Raw genomic sequence first — 16514 nt, 5'->3', positions numbered from 1 at the left:
CATGTGATGTAAAAAAATGTTTTAAAAGGAAGGAGGGGGAGCCGGGCATGGTGGCACACGCCTTTAATCCCAGCACTCGGGAGGCAGAGGCAGGCGGATCTCTGTGAGTTCGAGGCCAGCCTGGTCTCTATAGTGAATCCAGGCCAGCTAGGGCGACAGGGGGGACCCGTCTCAAAAAGACCAAAAAAAAAAAAAAAAAAAAAGAGGAGGAAGGGAGGCTGGAGAGATGGCTCAATGGTTAAGAGCACTGATTGCTCTTACAGAGGACCTGGGTTAAATTCCCAGCACTCACATGGTGGCTAACAACCATCTATAGCTACAGTTCTAGTGAATCTGTTGCCTTCTTCTGACCTCCAAGGGCAATGCACAACATGGGTGTACTTACACACATGCAGGCTATACACTCATACACATATAAATAAATAAATGAGATGGCTCAATGAGGAAAGAAAGAAAGAAAGAAAGAAAGGAAGGAAGGAAGGAAGGAAGAAAGAAAGAAAGAAAGAAAGAAAGAAAGAAAGAGCCTCTGTTCTCCAAGTCTATGTTTGTGGTTGCTAGGATGCCAATACATAAGGAGATGTCCATAGGAATTCTGGAAAGCAGGCACTGTGTCTGCTGTTGCTCAGCTTTGTATCCCAGGCACCTAGAAAATACTTGGCACCTAGCAGTTTCTCAAAAATTGTTTGTGACATGAATGAATATGATTTCCTGGGCTAGAAGCCTAATCTTGTTTTTCATCTGCTATGTGTGTGAAACACGTGCCAAATCCAAACTTTCTCTGGATTTTTGTGGTCTTCCTGGATAAAAATAGGGGGACTGGAGATTCGGTTGTCTCCAATGGTCTGTTCTCTCTGGCATCCACTAAGTAGAATGGTGAGAAGGCCATGCCAGGTATGTCTGATGATCATGCTTCACGTTCCCCTGGTCTGCATTAAGGCAGGTGAACTAGGTTCCTTTTGCATGGATGTAGAAGACAAGGTACCTGGAACAGTAATGGATAAATGTGGTGCTGCATTGGGTCGGAAGCAGAAGGTACTTAAAAATAACTCTCAATGAGAACTTTAAAAAAAACTTGATTTCATTGGCCTTTACTTCTTTAAGCTGAGATGCAGTGAAAACATGAAGTTAACCAAGGATTTGGAGAGTTAAAGTTTCTTTATTAGACATAAACTTACCTGGCCTTAAAGAATGAGGGAAGACTACATTCTGATATCAGCCCTTTGGGGATCCCTGATCTGACTCAGGTCCTTTTCTTTTTAGGAAGGCACATATAAAGGTGTTGGTTTTGTGAACCAACTGGCAGTTCACTTCAGCCAGGTCGGGAACCTGATCCCGAAAGACTCAGATGAAGGACGGCGGCAGCACTATCGTGATGAGATGGTGGCAGGTAGGACTGTGGACCAGCCTGAGGCTGCTGTCCCAAGCCTGCCTATTCTGAGGATTTTGTCACTATGCCAGAATTTTGCAAGGCCTCTTGCATGATTTCTAATAGCAAGTTGTTCTGGACAAACCTGGGAGCTATCCCATGACATTGGGCCAGGGAGAACCCCAGAGACAAGCAGGGTTTGAATGGCAAAAACCAAGATGGCCCTCCCTGCCAGGGATTGAGAGAGCAGGCTTGGACCTTGAATTCATCAGCAGTGTCCTTTCAAGGTTCACAGGAGTCTGCCAAGGTGGTAACTTCAGACACAGAAGTCCTTGAAGAAGATGAAGAACCCAAAGAGCCAGAAACTGAAGCTGGGAGCCAAACAGATGTGCCAGCTGCAACTGAGGTGTGGATGGTGTTGCTTTTTGATCCTCCATTCCAGATTGGATGTAGATTGAGGCTTTGGGGGTGACTCAGGGAAGGAGGGAAGTAGAAGGTGAGAAGTCAGAGGCTGTGATGTGCTAATGTTTCTGGAAGCATCTTCTCGCCTGTCACCATCCTCTCCAGACCAGGTCTTCCCCTTACTCCTGAGTGTTCACTGCCTTCCTCCCACAGTTAAGTCCTGGCCCCCCTGGTCTTTATTTCCAGGCAGCTGAAAAAGAAGATTTTATGGCTCCTGTACAACTCAAGGAACGAAAACTCACTAACCAGTTTAACTTCAGTGAAAGAGCATCTCAGACCTTCAACAACCGTCTTCGGGTAGAGTCTCCTACTGCAGCCCCTTTACTTTGAAGCTGTATGCTGTGTGAGGTTGGGTAGACACAGGCTTGGTACCAGCCCCAGCAGGCCTGAATTTGGCAGGGGTAACAGGGCAGACCACAGTTTCTCTTTCCAAGGAGAGCCAGGGCATGTCCCTGTAAGTCATCTAGGCAAGTCAGAGGGAAGATAGAGCCCTCAAAACTCCACTGAGAGACTGAAACTTCAACCAGATTTTGAAGGAATAGAATCAGGAGCTGGGAGGAGAGAAGAGGCCACAATGTGCCAGGGGCATAAAGGGCCTTGAAACCAGTGCAACTGAAGTTGATGGTCTCTGTGTTCAACCTGCTGGAAAAAACTAGAAAATTCCCTGACTTGTAAGTATGGAGGAACCTGAGAACCAGGATGAGGGAACCTGACAGGGTTTTAGGTGAGAGACTGACACACATGAGTGTTCTACAGCAATGCATCTATGATGGAAAGCAAGGTCTACAGGGTAAGTTTTGGGTAACACTTCATCACCCTGTATGGTCCTTAGGCTGACAATGGGTGACCTGGGTGATACATAATGGGGAGGGACAGACACTTGTGGACCCAGAGACCCTATTATTAGGGAGATGCCTTCTCATGTAAGGGAGTGTCTTATGTTAGCTTAGCCCCAGAGCCTGTGGGAGGCTGGCCTCTGTGCCCTGTGTCTAGAGGCTGGTGACAGACTGGCTTCTTTTTTTAAAAAAACGCTTTTTTAAAAAAATCTTTTTGAGACAGGGTCTCTGTAGCCCCTGCTGGCCTGGAACTCATTATGTAGATCAGGCTGGCCTTGAACTCACAGAGCTCTGCCTGCCTCTGCCTCCCGAGTGCTGGGACTAAAGGAGTGCACCACCATGCCTGGCCAGTCTCGCTTCTTGTAGTTCTGTCCATCTCCCACATAGAATTTACCTTGGTTTAAACTGACACAATTGAACTTCACTGCCTTTGCTCTCTACCTTAGGCTTCTGAAAGAGGCCAGAATGGGGGAAATGTGGACTTTCATTTACCAGGCTTTTTTACTTCCCCAGCTTTCCCCCCCCACCCTTCCTTAGCTCTAACCAAATTGCTTCTCCTAAAGATGTACTGTTGGGTTAAGTGCCAGGGAGCTGGGGACCATCTGTGAGTTTCCTGTTATCATTGTTCTCTAGGACAGAGAATGTCAGATGGAGCCCCCACCTAGGACAAACTTTTCAGCCACAGCCAATCAGGTGAGACACTGGACCAGCCTGAAATCCATCACCATCCCCAATCCCCACCCCCATGCATCTTGGTACATTCAGCTACAGAGGAGACTGGCCTGGCTAAGGACTTCCTGGCAGTCTGCCCTGCTTATCCATCCTCCTCTCTGCTCAGTGTCCTAAGCATTCAATCTCTTAACAATGTACACATGACAGTATTTCCAACAGTGAGCCCTGGACCAGTCACATCAGAACAAGGCTGTCCATGCTAGAAACAGATGTGGCTTCTGGAACTCTCTTCCTGCCCCCAGAACAGGGGAGAATGCTTGTTCCTATGGCTCTCAGGAGCCTGTCATACCCTGTACTGACTTTGAAGTGGTAACATGCTGACCTGCCCTCACAGCAACTTATGGCAATTCTCACAGACCTTCCTCCTTCCTGTCAAGCCCTCCTGGCTGATGGTGCTGATTTGGACAGGATTTGGTGCTAGGAGACCCTCAGCTCAGGCCCCAGTTCTTCTGTTCTTACTGTAAGATCCTGGGCAGACCATGTTTCAGCTTCTTTTTTAATGTTTCATTTTTTCAATAAAAGCCGATAAGCTCCTCACAGAGGTGTTGAGCTCCGAATGAAATAACAAATGCTGGAGTCCTTTTCAGTGCAGCCTACTGGCATATGGTGAAAATTTTAAATGTAAGGTGTGCCTATCTGGCCTCCAGGTGGCAGTGACTGCCCATCTGGGAAGCGCTCTGTGATCTGTGGCATTTGCCCAGCCCCAGATTCTTGCTGCTGCTTCTACTACTGTGCTCAAGCTTCCCTTCTTCAGGTCCAGTTGGAAGAACACCTGTGTATCTCTTAATATTGAGGTGTGAGTGCTGCAGTTGGCAGCCAGCTTGAGAGCCAGTGTCTTTATTCTGTTTCCACTGCGGAAGGCATTTTTCCTCTCCTTTTTTTTTTTTTTTTCTTTTTTGACAGGTTCTCACTATGTAGTCCTAGCTGGCCTGAAACCTGGTATGTAGACCAGGCTGGCCTTGCTCTCACAGAGATCCACTTGCCTCTGCCTTCTTAGTGCAGGATTAAAGGTGTGTACCACCATGTCTAGCTCATAAGATAGACTTTGAACATGTAATTACAATGAGCCAAGCAGAAGGTGCAGTGGACATGTTACAGGGTTTAATATAGTCAACTCCTAAAGGCTGCAAAACTGGCTGGGTAAAAGCTGTGCCTTGTGATCACCCTCTTATCTTGCTCTTGTCTAGTGGGAAATCTATGATGCCTATGTAGATGAGCTTGAGAAACAGGAAAGGACCAAAGAGAAAGAGAAGACAAAGACCTCAGTAGCTAAAAAAACGGAGAAGCCAGCCATGAGGAAGCTGACATCTATGGAGTCTCAGGTTTGATGGGGATGTTCACAGGTCTGTCACAGAATGCCTGAGTAGGGCTTTGGGCTGTGGGTAAATAGGAGCCTGTCTGTCCAGAAGGGGTTTGCTGATACTCAAAAGGAAGGACTGATGTTTGGGTGTGAATAGTTCGTTCCTTGAGAGAAGATGTGAAGACCACTGGGATTGTCCCTGACATCTCATATCTTTCTCCCAAATGGATATCCTGAAAGGCTTCAGGATCACTGGCCTAGGGAGTGACAGAAGACATAGACTTTCTTGAAAGCATTATCTAAATCCTGGAAGATTTGAGTCTACCCATGGTAAGGGTGGGATCTGAGGCTAAGGTGCCACTTAAGGAAAGGATGAGAAGTTCTTCTGCCTTGAGTCTTCTGTTTAATTATGCCTGATGTTAAGGTGGGTGTGAGGGTTAGTTCTAGTTGTCAACTTGACACCATCTAGAATCACCTGGGAAGAAAGTCTCACTGAGGAATTTTCTAGATAAGATTAGCCTGTAAGGGATTGTCTTGATTAGGTTAACTGATGCTAATAGTGGGTGGCACTATTCCCTGGATTTGGGTCCTGGATTGTATGGAAGTAGAGAAAGTGAGCTGAGTAGTGACATGCATGCATTCATTCTGCGATTTTAAAAAATATTTTACTGTTTTCCATTTATGAGTGTATTGCTTGCATGTATGTAAGTGAATTTGTGTTGTGCAATGCCCAGAGTCAGAAGAGGGTGTCGGATCCCCTGGACCTGGAGTTATGGCCAGTTGTTAGCTGCCATGTGGGTGCAAGGAATTGAACCCATGTCCTCTGAAAGAGCAGCCAGTGCTCTTAACCACTGAGCCATCTCTCCAGCCCCTCTCTAGCTGCCTTGATTGTGATGTGACTAGCTCCTTCAAGTTCCTGTTTTCCACGACTTCCCTGATATGATAGACTGTAACCTGGAATTTTGAGTTAAAATAACCCTTTTATCCTCCTAAGTTATTTTTGTTAGAGTATTTTATCACAGCAACATAAAGGAAAATAGGATGAGTTCAATGGCCAGGAGCCAGGCCAGAGCTGATCCCAGAAACTATCAACATGAGGTCAATGGGTATAGCCACCCTGAGCTGGATTTACCATGAAGATCCATTTTTGATAGTTGTTAGAGTGGTTAGAATCAGTGTCAATTCCCTCTCAAAGGCTTATAGATAGGGGGAGAAAACAAATTTATCTATCATTTTAGAATAATAGTGGGTTGTCTCCCTTAGCTACAGGTGGGCACTACAGTATTGCAGACCAAGATTTGAAGTCTTACATCTAAGCAGCAGTTTCTGATTCAGAACAAATCATCAATGAGAGATAACTGTCTAAATAACTTTTTAAAATTTTATTTTATGTGTATGTGTGTTTTGTCTGCATGTAGGTAAGTGCACCTGTGTCGTGCAATGCCTGGGGTAGTCAGAAGAGGCTGTCAGATCCTCTGGGACTGGAGTTAGGGACAGTTGTTTGCTGCCATGTGGGTGCTGGGATTCAAACCCGGGTCTCCTGCAAGAACAACCAGTGTTCTTAACCACTGAGCCATGTCTCCAGCCACCCCCCCCCCAGCTCTATCTTGACATGAACCTTTTTGCTTGGACAAAACCTGAAATTCTCCTCCCTCCTCTATTTCTATGATACATAGATTTTGTCTTTTCATGGTGTCCCACATCTCTTGCATATTCCATTCCTGTGTTTTTAAAATTTTTTCTATAATTTTTGCTTGAGTGGTCCAATTCTTCACCTTTATCTTCCAGTATGGTGGAGAAAGCCCCTCTGCAGGAACATGAGGTGGTTGGTCTCACACAGAGGACTTCCACACACAGGAATCAGTGAGAAATGAATGCGGTGCTCAGCTCCCTTTCTCCTTTTTGTTTTTTTTTGGTTTTTTTTGGTTGTTGTTGTTGTTGTTGTTTTGGTCTTCTTGAGACAGGGTCTCCCTATAGCCCCAGCTGTCCTGAAACTCACTATGTAGACTAAGCTGGCCTTGAACTCACAGAGATCCACCTGCCACTGTCTTCCAAGTGCTGGGATTAAAGGCGTGCGCCACCATGCCCGGCTATGATTGTTCTTTCAAATCCAGTGTCCTGGGTTATTTCTAGGGGGTTCTACTTGTAGAACTCTTCTACTGGACTGGTGGAGTTTGGTGGGGACATAGTGTTTTGGCTTTCCATTTTATTATTCCTTTGTTGAGATTATGGTATGTGACTTTTGTTGTTTATGATTCTGATATGAGAATTAAGTTGAAGTATGCTTCTGTTTGTATTATCAGGGTGCCTAGGTCCTTTCCTTATTGGTTATGTAATGCTGGTTGGTACCCGTTTCAGGTTCTCTCGGTTTTTATTTTGGAGGGGATTATGGCTTCAGATCAGCTATTCAGGAGCACCCACAGAAGCCCAAGTCAGGTTCCAGTCAGGTACACTCAGGCTTCCTTCACCACATGGAGGCAGGATCCGGGCACTCTCAGGCAGTCCCCTGTGGTCTCAGCCCCTATGCCATAGGGAGGCAAGAACCCAGAACTCTCTGGCAGTCTGCTGAGATCACAGCTGCTACACTGATGGAGGTCAGAGCCCACCCTCTCAGGCTCCCATGTGAAGTTTTATAAAGGCCATAGTTTTGAACTTACAGTGATGTAACCAGTATGAGTTGGGGGATCAGTATAGAGTACAGTAGCATACTGTGGGGGAGACCATGACAGGGAGATGCTGAGGGGCCTCATTCCTTCAGCATAGAGAAGTCTGGATCAAGCAATGGAGTCCCATTGTGGAAATCTATGTGGTGGCCTGCAGTGGAAGAGAGCAACAATAAATTGGGGGCTGGTTTCAGCACCTTGGAGAGCTCCCAGGCACCTCAGGGAAATGCCTCTCTGCTCCTAGACTGAAAGCCAGCTCCAAGACTAACAGCCAGCTCCATTAAAGGAAGTTCTGCTTCCTTTTTCTGAGGTGTACCCACTTCCTTTTAGCTCTGTTCCATTACCCTGATGTCACCTATGAGAGGAGGCTTGAGGGTCCCTTGTCATGGCTTAACAGACACTGTCCTTCAGGTTCTTTCAATCACTGAACAAGCACCAAGTGATCATGGTTGTGCTGGGTATCACCACCCTGGGGTGAAAGACAGAGCCCCTGCCTAGAGGGCTATGCTGTGAATATCCTTGGTTCCCTCTGCACCATTGCTCAGAAAAATGGAGACTTCAGAGGAATCTCTGACCTGGATTAGGGTTCATGTGAAAATCCATTAGGGTTTGGATGATGTGCTCTCCTGGAATCCATAGTGGCAGAAACCACAACTACAACCATCAAGACCCAGAAACAAGGATATACGTCTCTATGACTGACACTGGAAACTGACTTGGGGTTCTATCCCTACAAGAGTTGGTGTATAACACTCCCTATCACACTGGGCTCTTCCAGCTTTGCTGACATGGAAGACTGTGATATAGGAAGATTCCAACTCTCTAGGCTAAGAAGCTACAGTGAGGCCAGGACACTGTCAGTGCAATGAATACTCATTCTCCAGTGAGTGCCTTGGTGTGCACTCTCTCCCCAAAGGAGTTCAGCTCTTACTGGGGATGCCAAGGACTGAGCCAGACTGTCTGTGGAACAGAGTGGGAGGGGAAATAACCCTCCCCTTTGCCCAGGCCCAGAGCTTGAGAAGAGAAACTCTTTCCTCAAAGACTTGGGCCTCTTTAGATTGATATAAAACTCAGGCGTGTGGGCAGGGTGACAAGGAAATAAGTTCTTGATACCCTATAAGAAGGTCTCCAATAATGAGCCTCAGGTCTCAGTGTCAGTGGTGTAGTTAAATACAAAAAAATGAAAGGTCTGGTCTGAAAGGTTTGGTAGGCCTAGAGAAACAAGGTCACAGGTCATAAGTTCGACCATAACCAATAGAGATGTGGTTATTCAAGTAGCGTTGCATCTAGACCAATGGAAGTGGGTTACACTGGACTCTCCTCCGAGCACATCTAGGGCTGTGTGTCTCCCAGGACAAGCAGAGCATAGTCAGATTTTCAAGGGATTGGCTCTCAGAGTGGGACAAGAGCATGAGGCTCCAGAGTTTGCAGACCTGGGTTTACATCGTGCATGGCTTTGATACCTATGAGCTGGAGCTTTCTGAAACTGAGGCTTACTCAAATGTGAAGCGATCTTAATAGCTCTTACTTTGTAAAATTGTTGAGCAAACCCAAGATAATGTATATACACAATACCAGCAAGTGGTGACAGTTGGTAACATGCCACATCATACCTGATGGAGCTTGGAAGGGGCACCTTAGGAAGTGCTGACATGGAGAAATGTCATTCTCCTGCTACCTCAGAGGAGTGAGTAGTCATCAGATACATACCCCCCTATGGCCAGAACAAAAAGTTAGGACTAGGTAGAAGACCAGGGAGGCGAGTTTCAGCTAACTGATCATCTGACCACAGAAAGCACTGCCTCATATGGCAAGAGTCAAGCTCACCAGGAAGCTGAGAAGGAAGAGGACTGTGCTTTGGGGTCAGGAATTTGGAAGAGCAACTGAGACCCTGTGAACTCTAAGCCCTGCAATTGTGGACTCCAATGTCTGTCCTCCTTACCCAGTTTTCTGAGATAAATGGAGTTAGTTTGAAGTGTGGCAAAAGGCCCTCCATGAGCCAGTCCCCACATGCTAATGTGAAAGCCTCTACCACGTATCTGTGTTTCCTCTGACTGCTTCTCCCATTGCCACCAGGATCTGGGTTAAATCACAACAATCACTGTTGTGTTTACTCCTCACAGTGGTCTCTAAGGGAGACACCGCCATCTACCCTCACTTTGTCACAGGACTCTGCCACTCAGAGAAGCAAAGTAACTTGCTCAGGGTTTCATCCAGCTCCTACTTAGTGGGCTAGGAGAGAAATACATGTCTCTGTGATCTAGAACCTAGTCTCTGTAACTAAAAAAATTTTTTTTGTCTTTTTGAGACAGGGTCTCCCGGTAGCCCCAGCTGGCTTGGAACTCACTATGTGGACCAGGTTGGCCTTGAACTCACAGAGATCCTCTTGCTTCTGCCTCCCAGGTGCTGGGATTAAAGGACTGCACCACCATGCCCAGCTTTAAATTATTTTTAATTTATTGTGCATGTGTGTTTTTGTGTATGTCTGTGTGTCTGTGCACATGTGCCACAGTGTGTGTGTGTGTGTGTGTGTGTGTGTGTGTATGTGTGTGTGTGTGTGTCAGAGGACAACTTTCAGTAGTGATTTCTTCCCTTCTACCATGTAGGTCCTAAGGATGGAACTCAGGTCATCTAGCTTGGCAGCAAGTGCATTTACCCACTGTGCCTTTACCTGCTGAGCCATCTTGCTGGCTCTAGAACCTCATCTCTTAAAGACAGCCTGATATGGACACTATCAGGAATGCTGATCTTTAGGAGCCACAGGCCTGAACCTAGATCACCCTCTGGATACCCCTTCAGCTTGTTTCCTCCAGCCATTGCCCTAAACTCTTTGTACTTCTCTTTTCAAGATGTATTTTTGTTTTAATTATGTGCACATGTGTGCGGGGGGAGTATGTGCACATGAATGTCATGCCCATGGAGACCAGAGGCATTGGATCTTCCTGGAGCTGGAGTTACAAGTGGTTATGAGCATCCCAGTATGGGTTCTGGGAACTGAACCTGTTCCCCTGTGAAGGAAGGGAAGGGCTCCTGGAATGTGGTTGGGGGTAAAGTGGACAGTAAACCATTTCTGAGTCAACTGGGATAGGTAACCCCAGGGTGACATTGCTAAACCAACTGCAAATCTGGGCTCTGGCTCAGGCATATGACCTTGCCAGGTGCCAGCTGATGAAGACATGTGGTTTCTGTATCCCCACAGAGTGATGATATCTCCAAAGTGTCCCAAGCTGCTAAAATTGTGGAGCGGATGGTCAACCAGAACACATATGATGATGTTGCTCAGGGTAAGATTTCAAAAATCCCTCATAAAAGACTAGTATTTGAGTAGTCCATGCTAAGTTCTACAGTGAAAGGGGAGGGAAAAAACTCCTTCCTCCCCTGGATGTCCTTGAAGTGCTAAGACTTTAGGCAGGTTATCCATGAATAAAGGAACAATGGGTGCAGTGATGGGATCTGACAGTGGTGCAGCAAAATGACCTGCACAATAGGGATCCAATCCTCCCAATGGCCCTGGGAAGCAGGCAGAGCAGAGATGATTATTCTGACTTTGCACATGAAGGAGCAAAGGCCAAAGCTATCTGTTCAGTGAGTGGCCAGGAGAACCTACATTTAGGTCTTGAGCTTGTGTTCTTGTCTTCACTCAGTTGGCTTGGGGATGCCAATGCTAGAATGTACAGAACAGATAGGAACTGCTCTGGGGCCCCTTGAAGAAGAGCAAAAGAGAAATAAAGGATGAGCAGGAAAGGTCAAGGATGGCTTAAGAGGACTGAGCTAGGTGCCAGGTGATAAGCAGAGGTCTGAGTGAGAGGATAGCAGGAGGACGGTGATCTTGGCAGGGTATGGCATGAGTAGTGACTCAGTGATGAGGAAGATCAGGAATGGATTCTGGGTACAGGGGGCAGCAGGCTCATGGACCCAAACAGAAGTTGTTGGGAAATGGTAAGAGTTCAGACGGGGGGCTGGAGAGTTGGCTCAGCAGTAAGAACACTGACTGTTCTTGTAGAAGATCCGGGTTTGAATCCCAGCACCCACATGGCAGCTAACAACTGTCCATAACTCCAGTTCCAGGGGATCTGACAGCATTGCATGACACAGGTGCACTTACCTACATGTAGGCATAACACTCATACACATAAAATAAAAATAATAAAATATTTTTTAAAAAAGAGTTCAGGCTGAAGAGGTGGTTTGAGTCAGGGTTTTTTTGTTGTTGTTGTTGCTACTGTTGTTTTTTTAAATTTATTTTTATTTTATGTAGTATGAGTGAATGTTTTGTTTGAATGTATGTAAGTGCACCTATGCTGTGCAATGCCTGCAGAAGCCAGAAGAGGGGATCAGATTCCCTGGAACTGGAGTTACAGGTGGTCATTAGTTACCATGTGGGTGCTGAGAAACAAACCCCGGTCCTCTGCAAGAGCATCCAGTGCTCTTTAACTGCTGAGCCACTTCTCCAGTTCCCTTTGTTTGCTTGTTTGTTTTTTCTTTGTTTTGTTTTTTGTTTTTTGAGACAGGGTCTCACTATGCAGCCCTGGCTGGCTTGGAGCTTTCTGTGTAGATCAGGCTGGTCTCTAACTCACAGAGAACAGTCTGCCTCCCTAGTGCTGGGATTAAAGGAGTATGCTACCATGCCTGGCCTGGGAGCCAGTTTTAAAAGAGCCTTGAATACTACCTGGGTTTCTGAGTGTTTTCAATAGACAGTTGAGAGAAACCAACACCTGCCAGGTGCCAGGCAGAGACAAAATCCAATGAGAGCAGAGCTGGAGGAGATTGTAATTGGGTAGAATATAGGGGCAGAGGTGATGGTATGGGGTGGAACAAGCTTTGCCATGCCATCAGTATAAGGAATGGAGCAAAAAGAGAGTTAAAATAGTGAAAAACAAGCACCAGAGCTCGCTGAAAAGGGCCCATGTGCTGGCATTGGGCTGTGCAAATTTGTACATACTATTTTTCTCTCCTGACAGTTACACTTGAAATGAATAACATTATTAGTCCCATGTTATACACAAGAAACTCAAGCTAAGATGTCACTTGTTCAAAGTCACAGCTAGCAGGAGCTGTGAGCGGTAGAGCCAGAACTCGAACACAAGCCCTGTGGATAGTTTGCCTAAACACTTCTCTGCTGGGCTACATAGCCACTGAGCTGGAGGGGGCAATTTCAAATGAACACACTCAATAGATCTATCCTGGTGATTAATTAGTGATGAGGTGAAGAAAGAGATTGATTCAGAAATGCTTCAGTTCTGGGGGCTTGGGAAATTCTGGTGTCTTTGACAGTGCCAAAGAAACGGAATCCTTCCCATGGTATGAACAGCACATTCCCAAGTGGCTTGTATTTCCCTAAGAGGTTGTGCATTTATTTGGAGCAGCTGCCTCCCCAGAGTTGGCAACTCCATGCTGCTGGCTGGTCTTCTTTGCTGACAGCCCAGGGCTCTTCTTGGTGACTTGATGCTCATGGCTCACCCGTGGGACACAGAAACTAAAGCTGCCAAGACCAGCAGCCTAAACAAGCCCCCTAGTTATCATTCAGACTGGAAAACGACCTTGAGTGCTTTTCAAAGCTGTCAAAGTACACAGCAGCTGTGAATGAATTTGTCACTCACACAGCTTGGCTTCCTGCAACCCAGCCTCTGCAAGTGGCCCTCCAAAGGGCTGCAAACCTGATTAATATCCATGGAGGAACTGGCCTTGTGAACTACTTTCATTTATAAGAACACAGTCACATAAAAATGCATTGAACTTTGATTTTTTTAATTGCATAGTGTTTTGCCTTTGGGAAAGTGTAATCATGAAGGAGAAGTGAAAATAGAGAAGTGTTACCAATTAATCTCCGCACTGAAATGAGATGTTTTCAAAGCTACCCCAAACTCAGGAATCTTGATGTGATCAAGGCTCAGGCCTTTCTGACCACTCAAATCTTCTTTTGTTCCAAGACAGTTCTGAGGCTGGACATAGTCCTATGGCCTTAGGTGTGGGGCATTGTGAGAGGGGCTGGGGCAATGTCCTGGCCATGCCTTTGACCATATTGGTGAAAGGGTTCATTCTAATTGGTCATCCTGGTTGAAAGAAGACCCAGCACCATCTCTCTTCCATTGCTTTATTCCGTTGCATTCTTTGAAAAGTCTTTGGGTGTCTGCCCCGTGACTGTCCCTGTGCTATCCACTGGGGGACTCAGAGATGAGTATAACATAGTTCCTACTGTCTAGGAGCTGTGTGGCATAAAGACAAGCAAAAAGACTGTGACAGATGTTTTCAGTAGAGGAGAGATAGGGCTGGAATAGAGAAAGGAATCAACTACTCAAAAGAGCTGGATGTGGTGACTCAAGCCTGTAATGCCAGCATTCAGGCTGCTGAGGCAGGAGGATTGTTACGAGTTCCAGGTCAGCCTGTGCTACATAGTGTGATCCAGACCCTGGTTTAAAAAAAAAGTTCAATGTAATGGCACAAATCTGCAGTGCCAGATCCTTAGAAGGCTCAGGGGAAGGATCACTTGAGCCCAGAAATTCCACTCTAGCTTGGACAATATAGTCATAATAGGTTACAGGCCCTCTAATGTGCCCCCCTCCTCTCCAAATCAAGCCCCATCCCTCTGCAGCTCTCCCTACAGAGAGTTGATAAGCAACACATGCTGTGGCTTTGCAAGTAGGATTCCATTTTCAAAGAAAAGGAAAAAGAAAGCAGACCTTGCAGAAGAAGGGGTGGTCAATCAGATAAGGAGTAGGAATGTGTCAGACAAGGCAAGGTGTTGTAGACATGGGAAAGCATGTAGACACACACAGAAACATAAGACAAAAACTCATTGGCAGTATTTGGTTGAGAGGGCACAAGGACAGTTGGATAAAAAGGACTTGGAAGTGGTGGTCAAGAGCCATGGTCTGACCAGAAAGCTCTTGCTCAACGAGAATGTTAAGAGGTTTCAGTGGCATGGGGGTGGTGGTGTGGTAAAGATTCTCTCAATCTGCTAGTCCTGAGGAACAGGGACCAAGGAGGGGCTATGGAGGGATGTAGAGAGACCCATTAGAAGAATGCAATAGCATCCCACCACTTGGGAGGCAGAGGCAGGCAGATCTCAGTGAGTTCAAGGCCAGCCTGGTCTACATAGCAAGTTCCAGGTCAGCTGGGGCTGCAGGGAGACTCTGTCTCAAAAAGACGAATGAAGAATAAGAATAAGAATAAGAATAAGAGGAGGAGGAGGAAGAGGAGGAGGAGGAGGAAGAGGAAGGCAGCAATAGCTAAGTGATGGATTTAGGGACCTCTAGGTAGGCAGTAGCTATGAGTTTAGAAAAAAGAATGAATAGATTAAAATGACAGGAGAAAATATAAGAAATGGTAGAAAGAGATCAGTCAAGTGTTACCCAGATTTTTAGTTTAGATAAGTGAAAAGATGAAGCTTTCTCCTCACTAGAGAAAAGGGAAGGCGACTTTGAAGACTAAGTTGAGCTTGGGGAACCATAGGGGGTCCAGGCGGCTTCATTACAGTGAAGCTTGGCAGTGGATATAAAGTTGGGCTGTATTTTAGGGATTTAGGAAGCAGAATGAATGGAACTATTAATCAGTCTCTGGCAGCTGAACTCTTGAAATCTGGTCATTCCAATAAGAGCCTTCCAAAGCACTGAGAAAGCTCATGAGGATGAGAGTTGCAAGCTGGGATTCTGTCTATGTGCATACGGATGCTTTGTTGGAATTTTCCTCCAACAACTAATATACAGAAGTAGCTTATATGCCAGACATTTTTCTAGGCACTTTGCATATATTAGCTCAATCTATATTCTCACAATAATCCTTTGAGATAGGTGCTTCTATTAATCCCAGTCCCAGACAAAGATTCATTATGTTGCCCTATGAGATATCAGCAATAAGAAGTGGCCCCTATGGGGCTGGAGAGATGGCTCAGCGGTTAAGAGCACTGACTGTTCTTGCAGAGGACCTGGGGAGGCACTGAGATCTTGAGATGAAAAGCAAAGGGACAGAAGAGGACACACTAAAGAAATGAAACATGGGGCTGGAGAGATGGCTCAATGGTTAAGAGCACTGCTTACTCCTGCAGAGGACCAGGTTCGATTCCCAGCACCCACATGGCAGCTACAAACCGTCCTTAACTCCAGTACCAGGGGAATCCGAAGCCCTCTTCTGACTTCCATGGCATTGCACGACACGGGTGCACTCACATACATGTAGGCAATACACTCATACACATAAAATAAAAATAATAAAAAAGAAGTGGGCCTAGATTTTCTGCAACGTGTTGGTCCCCAGGCTGACTGTGTCTGTTTGTATTCAAGATTTTAAGTACTATGAAGATACTGCTGATGAATACAGAGACCAGGAGGGTACGCTGCTGCCTCTCTGGAAGTTTCAAAATGACAAAGCCAAGCGCCTGGCTGTCACTGCCCTCTGCTGGTGAGTACAGACATTGCAGCAAACCTAGAGCCCCAGACGGCCCACAGCGTGCCAAGTCCAGAGCAGCCCCTCCTATTACACTTAACACCTTGAATGTGACACGTGGCACAGTGAAGGAAAACAGGATTGGATTCTTACTGGATTTTAGGACCATATAGGGTCTCGCAATTGGCAAGAATCTAAGCTGGACATCTGTCTTTTGTGTAGTGCCCATGGGAAAGTTCATGACTATGGGAGGACCATGTCCATTTCTGTGTCAATGGGTTCATATTTCTTTTGCAGGAATCCAAAGTACAAGGATCTGTTTGCAGTGGGACACGGCTCCTGTAAGTAATCTAGGTCTTCGTTCATTCGGTAATGCAAATAGCAGGTACCAGATTCCTCTTTGCCAGGTATGAGAAATACCAAGATGACTAGGACACAGCCAGTGGCCTCAGAGGGAGCTCATAGTCTAATGGGGAAGACCCACAATCATATGGGCAATTAGTGATAGGCAAAGGAATATATAAAGCTGAATATGCCAATCGAGCCTCAAAGACAGAGAGGGCCAGTGTGGGACAAGCCTGCAAGCAGAAGCGATATGGCAGGAAAGGAAGTTGTTGAGGGGCCCAAGGTCAGCCCTCAAAGGGCTTGGTGAGTCGTTTTGAGAAGGCTAGACCTCCCGAGGGGAAACCACTGAAGGAATTCCAGAACGGCAGGGACATGTCCAGTGCAGGAAGGAATTGTAGACCTGAAACCAGTGGCTAGGAGACTTGGTA

At 46.2% G+C, this 16514-nt stretch overlaps 1 protein-coding gene across 1 annotated transcript in view; it reads left to right on the top strand.

Annotated features, from left to right (window-relative positions):
* Dnai1 (dynein axonemal intermediate chain 1) overlaps positions 1–16514 on the top strand; it is a 78767-nt gene that overhangs the window by 36233 nt on the left and 26020 nt on the right. The window contains exons 5-12 of the mRNA XM_008842449.3: positions 1261–1387; positions 1654–1772; positions 2015–2125; positions 3298–3357; positions 4584–4718; positions 10559–10643; positions 15639–15756; positions 16039–16082. Of these exons, the coding sequence (XP_008840671.1) occupies positions 1261–1387; positions 1654–1772; positions 2015–2125; positions 3298–3357; positions 4584–4718; positions 10559–10643; positions 15639–15756; positions 16039–16082 (799 nt within the window). The remainder of the gene's footprint in view (positions 1–1260; positions 1388–1653; positions 1773–2014; positions 2126–3297; positions 3358–4583; positions 4719–10558; positions 10644–15638; positions 15757–16038; positions 16083–16514) is intronic.

Source organism: Nannospalax galili, unplaced genomic scaffold (assembly GCF_000622305.1).
Source record: "Nannospalax galili isolate Female #2095 unplaced genomic scaffold, S.galili_v1.0 scaffold341, whole genome shotgun sequence".
NCBI classification, from domain to species: domain Eukaryota; kingdom Metazoa; phylum Chordata; class Mammalia; order Rodentia; family Spalacidae; genus Nannospalax; species Nannospalax galili.
The sequence above is the reverse complement of the archived record's forward strand: the minus strand, read 5'-3'. Positions and strand labels throughout refer to the sequence as shown.